Source organism: Neoarius graeffei, chromosome 11 (assembly GCF_027579695.1).
Source record: "Neoarius graeffei isolate fNeoGra1 chromosome 11, fNeoGra1.pri, whole genome shotgun sequence".
Classification (NCBI taxonomy): domain Eukaryota; kingdom Metazoa; phylum Chordata; class Actinopteri; order Siluriformes; family Ariidae; genus Neoarius; species Neoarius graeffei.
The window spans coordinates 71552841-71566530 of NC_083579.1; the positions used below are offsets into that span (position 1 = coordinate 71552841).

A 13690-nucleotide genomic window follows, 5' to 3' on the forward strand; every position below is an offset into this window, starting at 1 on the left:
GGTAACAATGGTCTTGAATATCCTCCATTTGTACACAATCTGTCTGACTGTGGATTGGTGGAGTCCAAACTCTTTAGAGATGGTTTTGTAACCTTTTCCAGCCTGATGAGCATCAGCAACGCTTTTTCTGAGGTCCTCAGAAATCTCCTTTGTTCGTGTCATGATACACTTCCACAAACATGTGTTGTGAAGATCAGACTTTGATAGATCCCTGTTCTTTAAATAGAACAGGGTGCCCACTCACACCTGATTGTCATCCCATTGAATGAAAACACCTGACTCTAATTTCACCTTCAAATTCACTGCTAATCCTAGAGGTTCACATACTTTTGCCACTCACAGATCTGTAATATTGGATCATTTTCCTCAATAAATAAATGACCAAGTATAATATTTTTGTCTCATTTGTTTAACTGGGTTCTCTTTATCTACTTTTAGGACTTGTGTGAAAATATGATGATGTTTTAGGTCATATTTATGCAGAAATATAGGAAATTCTAAAGGGTTCACAAACTTTCAAGCACCACTGTACATAATTATTTATTATATATTTTGGCAATTTCACTACAGCTACCTCAGCCTGATGTTGTACAGCATTGTATTGCACATACTGTACAACTGCACATTTATGTGCTTTATTCCGCATATAGTCCATACTGTTGCTGCCATTTATCTTTTCTATCCTTTCTGTGTTTATATTTTTCCTTTTCTACTTGTATACAAGAAGAAGAACAAGCCAAGAAGCCTTTATTTGTCACACATACACTCAAGCACAGACTTAAAGGAGATTACGCAGAACCTTTATTTTTAAATACATTTCTGAGTGGATAGTATCTCCATTCTTGACTCTTGTATGCTGCATAAATGGGAACAAAATATACATTTTTGAGAGTTAAAATCGACCACAAAGTTGGCATTCAAGTTGCCCCGCTGAGCCAGCCAGCCCTGAGTGCGTGACGTCACAGCGGTAACTGGTTTTAAGGCCGAGGCCTTCGACAGCTATAGACCAAAGTCATATAAATAAAAATTTATGTTGAAAGTAAGAAATACCGTTACCGACTTGCTCAACTAAGACTGATTTGACTTCATTGATTGTGGGTTGACTCTCATTAAAACAGGATGGGTGTTATAACTTATGTAACCTACATGTACATGCATGCATTTTCACTGATAAAACGTAAAAGGCTCATTAAATAATCAGATGAACTGAGACAATCACGTTCTGAAGCAAATTAAATCATCTTATACCGGTAACTTAAACACACAATACAAGTTACATGGATTAATCTAAATGCAGGTAAACAACGAGTGTTTTTGTTGTTTTGTATCCAAATGAGAGTAGGAGCTTACCCATCTGTGTTATCGCTTCTTGAAGGCCGATCTTGTGGCTGATTGTTTTGAAACAATCTGACTTTCAGTTGTTCGTTCATTTCTCCGTCCATTCGCTTCTTCCACGTAAGGGTGAGATATTGCTACTGAGGTAAGCATATCCAGCGGAGAAATCAGATGGCTGCTCCACTCATTCTCCATTTTCTCCATACTGAGTACTCCGCCATTACTGCTCGGCTCAGGCAATTACTAAAACCCGGGACGGGACGTCACTGGTTTAAGCAACAACCGTGGGGAGGTCACTGCCCGAGCAATAATATGTCCCGTCCCGGGTTTTAGCAACAACCCTCAGCTCACACTCCAGGAGAACTGGTGCAACTGAACTTACTTTCCCTTTTCTTATAGTTTTCTTTTCCTTAAATTGTTGGTACTGCACCCTCTTTCAGTACAGGCTTATAGCCAATGCTCCTCAACAGATCAGAGGTCTCGTACGAATCTTCAGTAAAATGTGCAGAGCAGAGGAGAGATCACTTCGTAGGCATCCAACGTGCCCGTGAATTTCTCACAAAACGTGTCCAAATCTTTGCAGTTTGAACATTCTTGGGCCATGAATGCAACGTAAATCCACCTTCTGTTGTGTTGCTGCACCAGCCAAAAACACATCTACATGGCACGGCGATAAATTAGCTCAAAATGGAGGATCGGCTTTGCAATCAGGTCTGTGTTTTAGTATAGCGGAAATGACGATGAGACCGATAGACTTCCTGCTGTGATGTCATGGATCTCAAGGTCATTCACTCAGACTGCTATCATTTTAATCGTAAAAGTTACTATATTAGATTTATTGTTAATGCTTAAAACTATTCCTATGCCATTCTTGAGGTTTCAGGCATTTATAAATAAAAAGTGAGGCCATGGTTCTGCGTATATGCTTTAAGCACACAGTGAAATTTAACCTCTGCATTTAACCCATCTGAAGCAGTGAACACACACATGCAGACACACATGAGCAATGATCACACGCACATGCTACAGCACCTGGGGAGCAGTTCTGGGTTAGGTGCCTTGCTCAAGGGCACTTCAGTCCAAACTCAGCCCAAGGCCGCCCCATGTTAACCTAACCTGCATGTCTTCGGACTGTGGGGGAAAGCGGAGCACCTGGAGGAAACCCACACAGACACGAGGAGAACATGCAAACTCTGCACAGAAAGGCTCCCGTCGGTTGCTGGGCTCAAACCCAAAACCTTCTTGCTGTGAGGCGACAGTGCTAACCACTAAACCACCGTACCGCCAAGTAAATTCTGGTTGATGTAAATTCTATTTTTAGGTCATGGACAGTTGTACTGTGTATGGTTGTGTGTGACCAATAAATTTGAATTTGTACTTAGTACTCACTTGGCACAGATATTTCCCTCTAAAATACCCGAAGGTTTATGGCTGCTGTCCCGAGAAGGATTAGCAGAACACTGAAACACAAAATGGCCTGCAAAGTTTTCTACATATTCAATTCTCCACACGTGACTCACATCAAGGAAGCACAGGGTCCCACCCCATAGCCAGTAACAACCATCTCCACACCTACCCACTGCTAATGTATGTTTCTCTCCTCAACATGAGGTGTTTGTGTTTGATTCTCTGCATTCTGACAGGACAATGGCTACTGACTTCATGTAAGCTTATAATGTTGTCAATATTGCATTATTTAAAGCAGCTTCAAAACAACTACAATAATTTCAAATCTTTTAAATAATAAATTTATCATCATCGCAGGTCTGCAGGTCATACAGGTCCATCAGAACCCAGAGAACCTGATTCTTTCTCCTCGATCATCACTGAGCATCTCCTGCTCTATAACTGGCACAACAAATCCATATCTTTACTGGTACCACTGGAATGAGACAGCAGGGTTCACACTGGTCTTTACCTCTCTAGGTACGGGTTCAATGAATCCTAACAGTGAGGGTCAGTTTAAAGCTCACAGACCAAAAGACCTTCAGATCATTCTGGAGTCTGATGAAGTGAGTGAGATCGGCTCTGCAGTGTGGTACTGTGCAGCCAGTCCCCACAGCATCACAGTTTCATCACAGAGCTGTACAAAAACCACAACATCATCTTCAGCCTGGGTTTTATGCACAAATATACAGTATTATATATTGTTTTAAATAGTTCATCAGTACAATATGTTAACTTGTAGTGGTTTTATTGATCTATAAAGTTATGTTTGCTTGATTGAAATATTCAAAAGCTATGGTTGTCTGCATTTTTTTCCAATTTATCTTTTTTCCCCATTATGTTTCTTAAAGTTTCTTAAATAATTGCTTGTCCAATAAAACAATAAAGAAAATAATAATCAGTATTTGTATTATTGTTGTTTACAGTATCATAGATACTGTCAAGCACGAGATTATTTCAGAGAAAAACTTTTTCAGCAAGAAAACAATTCAAAGCAGGCCTTCAGATTCATCAACCACAGAATCACAGTGTTAAGTAAACGTGTGTGTGTATGTGTTTGTTCGTTCTATGGGTGATAATATCCTGTCAAGGTTTCCAGGCACTTTGAAACGAGAGAAAAACATCACCTAAGATAAACCCCAGCGTATGTACAACCCCGATTCCAAAAAAGTTGGGACAAAGTACAAATTGTAAATAAAAACGGAATGCAATAATAATTTACAAATCTCAAAAACTGATATTGTATTCACAATAGAACATAGACAACATATCAAATGTCGAAAGTGAGACATTTTGAAATTTCATGCCAAATATTGGCTCATTTGAAATTTCATGACAGCAACACATCTCAAAAAAGTTGGGACAGGGGCAATAAGAGGCTGGAAAAGTTAAAGGTACAAAAAAGGAACAGCTGGAGGACCAAATTGCAACTCATTAGGTCAATTGGCAATATGTCATTAACATGACTGGGTATAAAAAGAGCATCTTGGAGTGGCAGCGGCTCTTAGAAGTAAAGATGGGAAGAGGATCACCAATCCCCCTAATTCTGCGCCGACAAATAGTGGAGCAATATCAGAAAGGAGTTCGACAGTGTAAAATTGCAAAGAGGTTGAACATATCATCATCTACAGTGCATAATATCATCAAAAGATTCAGAGAATCTGGAAGAATCTCTGTGCGTAAGGGTCAAGGCCGGAAAACCATACTGGGTGCCTGTGATCTTCGGGCCCTTAGACGGCACTGCATCACATACAGGCATGCTTCTGTATTGGAAATCACAAAATGGGCTCAGGAATATTTCCAGAGAACATTATCTGTGAACACAATTCACCGTGCCATCCGCCGTTGCCAGCTAAAACTCTATAGTTCAAAGAAGAAGCCGTATCTAAACATGATCCAGAAGCGCAGACGTCTTCTCTGGGCCAAGGCTCATTTAAAATGGACTGTGGCAAAGTGGAAAACTGTTCTGTGGTCAGACGAATCAAAATTTGAAGTTCTTTATGGAAATCAGGGACGCCGTGTCATTCGGACTAAAGAGGAGAAGGACGACCCAAGTTGTTATCAGCGCTCAGTTCAGAAGCCTGCATCTCTGATGGTATGGGGTTGCATTAGTGCGTGTGGCATGGGCAGCTTACACATCTGGAAAGACACCATCCATGCTGAAAGGTCTATCCAGGTTCTAGAGCAACATATGCTCCCATCCAGATGACGTCTCTTTCAGGGAAGACCTTGAATTTTCCAACATGACAATGCAAAACCACATACTGCATCAATTACAGCATCATGGCTGCGTAGAAGAAGGGTCCGGGTACTGAACTGGCCAGCCTGCAGTCCAGATCTTTCACCCATAGAAAACATTTGGCACATCATAAAACGGAAGATACGACAAAAAAGACCTAAGACAGTTGAACAACTAGAATCCTACATTAGACAAGAATGGGTTAATATTCCTATCCCTAAACTTGAGCAACTTGTCTCCTCAGTCCCCAGACGTTTACACTGTTGTGAAGAGAAAAGGGGCTGTCTCACAGTGGTAAACATGGCCTTGTCCCAACTTTTTTGAGATGTGGTGTTGTCATGAAATTTATAATCACCTAATTTTTCTCTTTAAATGATACATTTTCTCAGTTTAAACATTTGATATGTCATCTATGTTCTATTCTGAATAAAATATGGAATTTTGAAACTTCCACATCATTGCATTCCGTTTTTATTTACAATTTGTACTTTGTCCCAACTTTTTTGGAATCGGGGTTGTAATTCTCCAGCTGTGACGCAGGGTGAACTCGCACAGGGTCCCACCCCATTGCTCAGTAACAGCCTGTTTCAGCACAGAGCCCGAGTTACTACAACTGCTACTGCATGTTGTCCTAATGATCTTGATGCATTTGCATTTAGCTCTTTTTATTCTGACAGTACACTGGCTTTCAACTATATGTAAGCTAATAGTGTGATTAATTCAGCATTACTGAGAACTTTTAGAACAGCAATATCAAACTAATTACATTTTTTTTGGATTCACAGCCATGCAGCTCATACAGGTCCAACAGGACACAAAGGACCTGATTCTGTCCAAAGGATCAAAGCTGAAGGTCACCTGCTCTATAACTGGCATAAGTAGTCCAAACCTGTACTGGTACTACTGGAATGAAACAGCAGGGTTCACACTGGTCTTCACCTCTACAGCTACTAATTCAGTGAATCCTACCAATTATGGTCAGTTTAAATCTCACAGACCTGAACAGCTTCAGATCATTCTGGAGTCTGATGGAGTGAGTGAGATCGGATCTGCAGTGTGGTACTGTGCAGCCAGTCCCCACAGCATCACAGTGTCATCACAGAGCTGTACAAAAACCACAACATCTTCTAAAGCTTGGGTTTTATGCTCAAATACACAGTATTATGTACCTTTTTAAATTGTTCATCAGTACAATACTTTAACTGATAGAGGTTTTTTGATCTATAAAGTCATGTTTGTTTGATTGAAATATACAAAGTTAGTGTCATCTGCATTTTTTCCCAATTAATCTTTTTTATTGTTTCTTAAAGTTTCTCAATTTCTTGCTTGTCCAATAAAACACTAAAGAAAATAATAATCAGTATTTGTATTACTGGTATTTACAGGATAACACACGCTGTCAAGCACAAGATTATTTCAGAGAAAAACTTTTTAAGCAAGAAAATGATTCAAAGCAGGCCTTCAGATTCATCAACCACAGAATCACACCGTTAAGTAAAACCAGAGTGCATCCTTGTGGGGAAAGTCCTATACACTACGTTGAGTGGATATAAAAAGTTTACACACCCTCTGTTAAAATTGGCGGCTTTTTAAATGTAGAAAATAATGTCAGATATTTTTCTACTTTAAATGTGATACAGCAATCAATGAAATTCAAGTACAAAACAAAAAAAGAAATGTTTTCAAAGAAATACCAATTACCTGGATGCATAAGTGTGCACACCTTTATATAATGGGACATGTGACTGTCCTCAGAATTCACTAATCACATTCAAACTCCTGTTCAAAAGTAATTATCATCAACCTGTCATCAATTAAGTGATTCTGTTGAACTCCAAATCAATATCAGCTGTTTCTGTCAGATTTTCTTGACATCTTCTTTGTTTCATTTGACTGCTGGAGCCAGGATTTACAAAGAATCTCATTGTTGAAAGTTATGACACAGGAGAAGAGTACAAAAAAAATTTCCAGCACCATGGAACGGAATGAAGGCCATCATCAAGAAGTGGAGAAAATGGAGCACCATAGTCACATTATCAAGAACAGGACCTCCCTCTAAAATTGATGACAAGACAAAAACCTATTGGGGATGCTGCCAAGAGAGCTTGGCAATGTTTAAAAAGGTGCAGGAATATATTGCAAGTACTTCTGTCTCTCTGCATGTGACAACGATCTCATATATTCTTCACATATCTAGGCTATGGAGTAGGGTGGCTAGACTGACGCTGTTTCTCACAATAAAGGAAAGCACCCAAGCCTGCCTAAATCACCCAAAGCCATATGGCAAAATGTGCTATGGTCTGATAAGACCAAGGTAGAATACTGGCGGCATAATTCTGATATGTTTGGGGAAAAAACAAAACAAAAAAACAAAACACACAAGACAACACACCACCCAAAGAACATCATTTCCATGGTGAAGCATGGTGGTGGCAGCATCATGCTTTGGGGCTGCTTCACTTCAGCTGAGAATGAGGCTTTACTCAATATAGAGGAATCATGGTTCACTTCAAATACCAATCTGTCTTGGCAAACAAAACAAAACAAAAAACAGCCAGCCTCTGTTAGAGAGCTGAAGATGAAACAAATTCATTTTCCAGCATGATATCGACCCATGCATGAATCCAAGTCAGCAAAGGAATGGCTTCAAAAGAAGATCAACATTTTGGAATGTTCTATTCAGAACCCTGATCAAAATCCAATCGATAACATGTGGAAGGACTTGAAGAAGGCTGGGCACATGAGATCTTCTCACACTTTAATCCATATGGAGCATTTTTGCAAGGAAGAGTGAAATAAATTTGCCAAATCATGATGATTAAGTTGGTAGACTCTTAACCAAACAAGGCAGAGTGCTGTATTGTTCGCAAAAGGTGCTTTAACCAAGTATTACTTCAGGGGTGTGCACACTTATGACAATTACTGTCAATTTTTTTCTTTTCCCCCAAAAAATTCTATTTGTATTTCAGTTGAATTTTGTTAGCTGCTATATCACATTAAAGGTGCAAAATAATCTGATATGATTTATGTTGGTTCATTTTTTACATCATGAAAAGATGCAAAATTAATAGATGTGTGTCAACTTTGATATTCACTGTAGTGACATAGAGAGAGAGAGAGAGAGTATTCTATGGGTGATAATATCCTGTCATGACTTCCAGACACTTTGAAACGAGAGAAAAACATCACCTGAGATAAACCCCAGCGTATGTAATTCTCCAGCTGTGACGCAGGGTGAACTCGCACAGGGTCCCACCCCATTGCTCAGTAACAGTCTGTTTCAGCACAGAGTCCGAGTTACTACAACTGCTACTGCATGTTGTCCTAATAATCATGATGCATTTGCATTTAGCTCTTTTTATTCTGATAGTACACTGGCTTTCAACTATATGTAAGCTAATAATGTGATTAATGCAGCATTACTGAGAACAACAATATCAAGCTAATTACATTTTTTTTTGTATCCACAGGTATGCAGCTCATACAGGTTCAACAGGACCCAAGGGACCTGGTTCTGTCCAAAGGATCATCGCTGAAGGTCACCTGCTCTATAACTGCCACAAGTATTCCAACCCTGTACTGGTACCACTGGAATGAAACAACAGGGTTCACACTGGTCTTCATCTCTACAGCTACTGGTTCAGTGAATCCTGCCAGTGAGGGTCAGTTTAAATCTCACAGACCTGAACAGCTTCAGATCATTCTGGAGTCTGATGGAGTGAGTGAGATCGGATCTGCAGTGTGGTACTGTGCAGCCAGTCCCCACAGCATCACAGTGTCATCACAGAGCTGTACAAAAACCACAACATCTTCTTAAGCTTGGGTTTTATGCTCAAATATACAATTTTATCCTCCATTTTACTTTGGTTATCAGCACATGGCCTGAACTGATAGAAGCCTGACTGATCTCTGAAGTTAAAATTACACAAGTTTGTCCTTGGCTACAAAGGGCTAAGAATTTTTTTTCTTCTGTCAAGCACATAAAACAAACAATCCCCACCAGAATGCCTTGCTTGTTCAATAAAACAATAAAGAAAATAATAAATAATATTTACATAAATATACAAATAGTCCGTGGGTCACCAAGGGGCTACAAAATGCCTGCAAAAAGAAAAATATATTATACAGACAATTCTTAAAGCATCGAACTATAGAGGCAGAGGAAAAATATAAAAAATATAAAAATAAATTAACTAATATTATAAGGATATGTAAGAAAGACTATTATAATAAATTAGTGGAGAAAAACAAAAACAATATTAAAGGTATATGGACTGTACTAAATGGTATTGTGAGGAATGGATCCAAAACTACAAATTACCCAGAGTATTACACTGAAAATGATAAGATCATAAATAATATGGAGGATGTGGTGAATGGTTTTAATCAATTCTTTGTAAATGTGGGACCAGATTTAGCGGCAAAAATAAAGGAACCTGAGACAACACAATGTGGGGACATAGAAGATATGGGGGACAGAAATCCAAGTACAATTTTTCTAACTGCAACTGATGAGGAAGAAATTATCCAAATTGTAAGAAAATGTAAAAACAAAACTTCTGCAGACTGGAATGATATAGACATGTTAACAGTAAAGACAGTTATTGAGGGAATTGTGAAACCACTCACCCACATCTGCAATTTATCTTTTCAATCAGGTACATTTCCAGACAAAATGAAAATTGCAATAGTGATACCATTGTTTAAAAATGGAGATAGACACCATTTCACAAACTACAGGCCTGTTTCTTTACTCCCCCAATTCTCCAAAATACTCGAACAACTTTTTTCAGATAGACTGGACAAATTCATTGAAAAACACAACCTACTTACAGACAGTCAATATGGATTCAGAACGGACAGATCAACATCGATGGCACTAATGGAACTAATAGAGGAAATCACAAAATGTATAGACAATAAAAAAATAGCAATTGGAGTATTTGTGGACCTAAAAAAAGCATTTGATACTATTGATCATAGTATATTATTAAGTAAACTAGAAAAGTGTGGTGTTAGGGGAGTTGGGTGGAGTTGGCTGTCGAGCTATCTAAGAAACAGGCAACAGTTTGTGCAGATAAGTGACCATAAATCTGATTTCATGAACATTACATGCGGGGTACCACAGGGGTCAATATTAGGTCCGAAATTATTCATAATATATATCAATGACATATGTACAATTTCGCAAGTACTGAAATTTGTTTTGTTTGCAGATGACACCAATATTTTTTGTTCCGGTGAGAATTTGCAGCAGACTTTAGAGATAATCACAACTGAAATAAATAAACTAAAACTATGGTTTGACAAAAATAAATTATCATTAAATCTAAGCAAAACAAAGATTATGTTGTTTGGGAGACACAAAATAGATTGTAATGTAGAATTGATAATAGACAATACTAAGATAGAAATGGTACAGGAAATTAAATTTCTTGGTGTGATTTTGGATCATAAAGTCTGCTGGAAACCTCATGTAGGATATGTACGAGCAAAACTGGCAAAGTGCTCGGCAATTCTGTGGAAAACAAAATATATTCTTGATTGTAAATCTTTGCATACTCTATATTACTCATTATTTTTGCCATATCTGACTTATTGTGTCGAAGTCTGGGGAAACACCTACAAAACCACTCTGCAGCCGATATGTACAATACAGAAAAGAGCAATAAGGACAATAAACAAAACAGGATACAGAGATCACACAAACCCACTATTCATAAAATCAAACATGTTGAAATTTATGGATCTGGTCAAATTCAGAACAGCACAAATAATGTACAAAGCAAGAAATAATCTATTGACGAAAAATATACAAGGAATGTTTAGTGAGAGAGAGGGGGAATATAATTTAAGGGGAGACCTAAATTTTAAAAAAACAAAGGTTCGAACAAATATGAAAAGCATGTGTGTATCGAGCTGTGGGGTGACTTTATGGAACAGACTGGAGACAGAAATAAAACAAAGTGCAAATATAAATCTGTTTAAAAAAAGGTACAAAAAATATTTTTAAACAAGTATATAGAAGAGGAAGTATGTTAACGGAGGATGATGAGGGATAAATAGAATAGGGTTGATTGTTATATTAGAACTAACTTAGTATATGGTATATATTTATTTATGGGGGTAGATATCTTCATATTTACAGGGATAGGTATGTAGTAGATATTTAATTTTGTAATTATATATTTATATAGATATTTATGAAGTGTATATATGGTATAAAGTATATATATATTTTTGTAATTATATATTTATATAGGGCGGCACGGTGGTGTAGTGGTTAGCGCTGTCGCCTCACAGCAAGAAGGTCCTGGGTTCGAGCCCTGGGGCCGGCGAGGGCCTTTCTGTGTGGAGTTTGCATGTTCTCCCCGTGTCCGCGTGGGTTTCCTCCGGGTGCTCCGGTTTCCCCCACAGTCCAAAGACATGCAGGTTAGGTTAACTGGTGACTCTAAATTGACCGTAGGTGTGAATGTGAGTGTGAATGGTTGTCTATGTGTCAGCCCTGTGATGACCTGGCGACTTGTCCAGGGTGTACCCCGCCTTTCGCCCGTAGTCAGCTGGGATAGGCTCCAGCTTGCCTGCGACCCTGTAGAAGGATAAAGCGGCTAGAGATAATGTGATGTGTGTGATGTGATGTGATGTGTATGTATGTATGTATATGTGTATATATGTGTGTGTATATATATAATATGTGTATGTATATATGTGTGTGTATATATATATATATATATATATATATATATATATATATATATATATATATGGATATGGTATGTAGTATATATTTATTTTTGTAATTATATATTTATATGGATAATCATGAAGTGTATATATGGTATATATTTTATAGGTGTATTAATGTAGTTTGGATTTCGGGGTAGTTAAAAAGGGGTGGGAAATTAAAAAAAAAAAGTATTGTACTTCTTCCCACTCCTATTTCGAACAATGTGCGGTGTATTGTAATGTCTTAGCTCTTTATGTTATTTTATTTATTCTTTTTTTGTCACTTTTTTCATTTTCTTTCTTTTGTATGTACAAATAGTTACATACATTTTTATACATGTTCGAAATAAATAAATTCATTAATTCATTCATACATTATTGTTTTAAGTATAAAAAGGATAGTGAAGACAGCCAGCAGGATCATTGGATCATTTGTGCCCCTCTCCCTTCCCTGATGGAGATCTACCAGAAGTGCTCCACCTGCAGGGCTATCTCCATCATTAAGGACCCTTACCACCACATCATCTCCCTCCTACCATCAGGGAAGAGGTACAGAAGCATCAGCTGCAGAACCAGCAGGATGCTAAACAGCTTCTTCCCACAAACTGGAAGAATAATAACAAATAAAAATCTGAAGTGTCATAAACTTTATTAGGTACTAGATTAAAATGGAGCAAAATGTCTCACTGTGTTCTCGGAGCCTAAAGTTAAAACATTGTTTGATTTCTAACACTGCAAAAATTGAAAACTGAATTTGAGGAGAAAATGAATTAATACGAGTGAAATTATCTTGCTGCATGGACAGATATTTTTACTTGATAAGACATCCTAGAATAAACTGGTTGCAATCTAGAACTAGGTTTAATAATCTCAGAATTGGTGTCTTGTATTCTTCTAATAGGAAATGCTAGATCCTTTCAACTATTTTCAATATATTTTCACTTGCTAAAATATCATTTTTTGCAGTGAACAAGAAAATGATCCAAAGCAATCCTCAGATTAATTGATCATAAAATGAAATTTTTCGATTAAAGGTAGACTGCCTTTCAGATTTTCAAGTGTAGATTGTCAAAACAAATTTCCCTGACACACAATTAGTTTTGTTTAGAGGACCGAAAGCTACTGAATTCGAATCACAGACTTCCAATTTTATTAGTTTTTTTTAATCGAACAATTAATGAATTTAGAGCCACATGGCCCTAAATTCTCTATTTTTTCCTGCTTCACCATGACCCAATTCAAGATACTACATCATGCATCCCACATGCTGGGCTTTCCCCTTTCACGCAAGGCATTGTGGGATATAAATTTGAAACAGGAGAGAAAAATGGAAAAATGCGAATGAAAGATGAAAGACAGACTACAGTAACGGAAAGTGAGAAGAAAAGACGTTATGTTACATGCAAAGGAAAGGAAATGCAAGACCAAACTAATAAATATCGGCGGTCAGCGAGCACCTCAGTGTGATCAGCTGTTCATTTAGCGACAGAATGATGTAACTGTTGGTGCACGGTCAAAGGTAAACCTGTAGATGGCAGTAATGTGACACTGGATACCAGCTGCTGTGAAACCCAAAAGAAGAAGAAGCAGGTAAACCTGCGTATGCGCACACGGACTTCCTCTGTCTGCCTGACTGTGCGAAGCAAGTGATTTCATGTACATTTTTTGTGATGGAATCCCCTCAAATTAAATAACTTTCCAGCCACAGAACGGTCTGTTTTTTTTTAAGATATTACAAAAATAAACATGTAACACAATGACCAAATTTCAGAGGGAATTAAATTTCACAGATTTTATGAAATCAAAAGGCCGTCTAGCTTTAAATCTTTGTGGGGAAAATATGAAGTTGAGTGGCCTGGAGAGGTGTTTCTTTTTCTGTGAGTGCTATCCTGGCTTGCAGATACTTTGAAACAAACAAACAAACAAACAAACAAACAAACAAAC

The 13690-nt window shown here is 37.8% G+C and overlaps 1 gene segment (V, D, J or C); it reads left to right on the forward strand.

The window, feature by feature from the left end:
• The first annotated feature begins 5629 nt into the window (after positions 1-5629).
• Positions 5630-6197, forward strand: LOC132893678 (T cell receptor beta variable 30-like). The segment is given in 2 exon segments: positions 5630-5718; positions 5806-6197. Coding segments are annotated over 2 exon segments (456 nt in total).
• The last annotated feature ends 7493 nt before the right edge of the window (positions 6198-13690 follow it).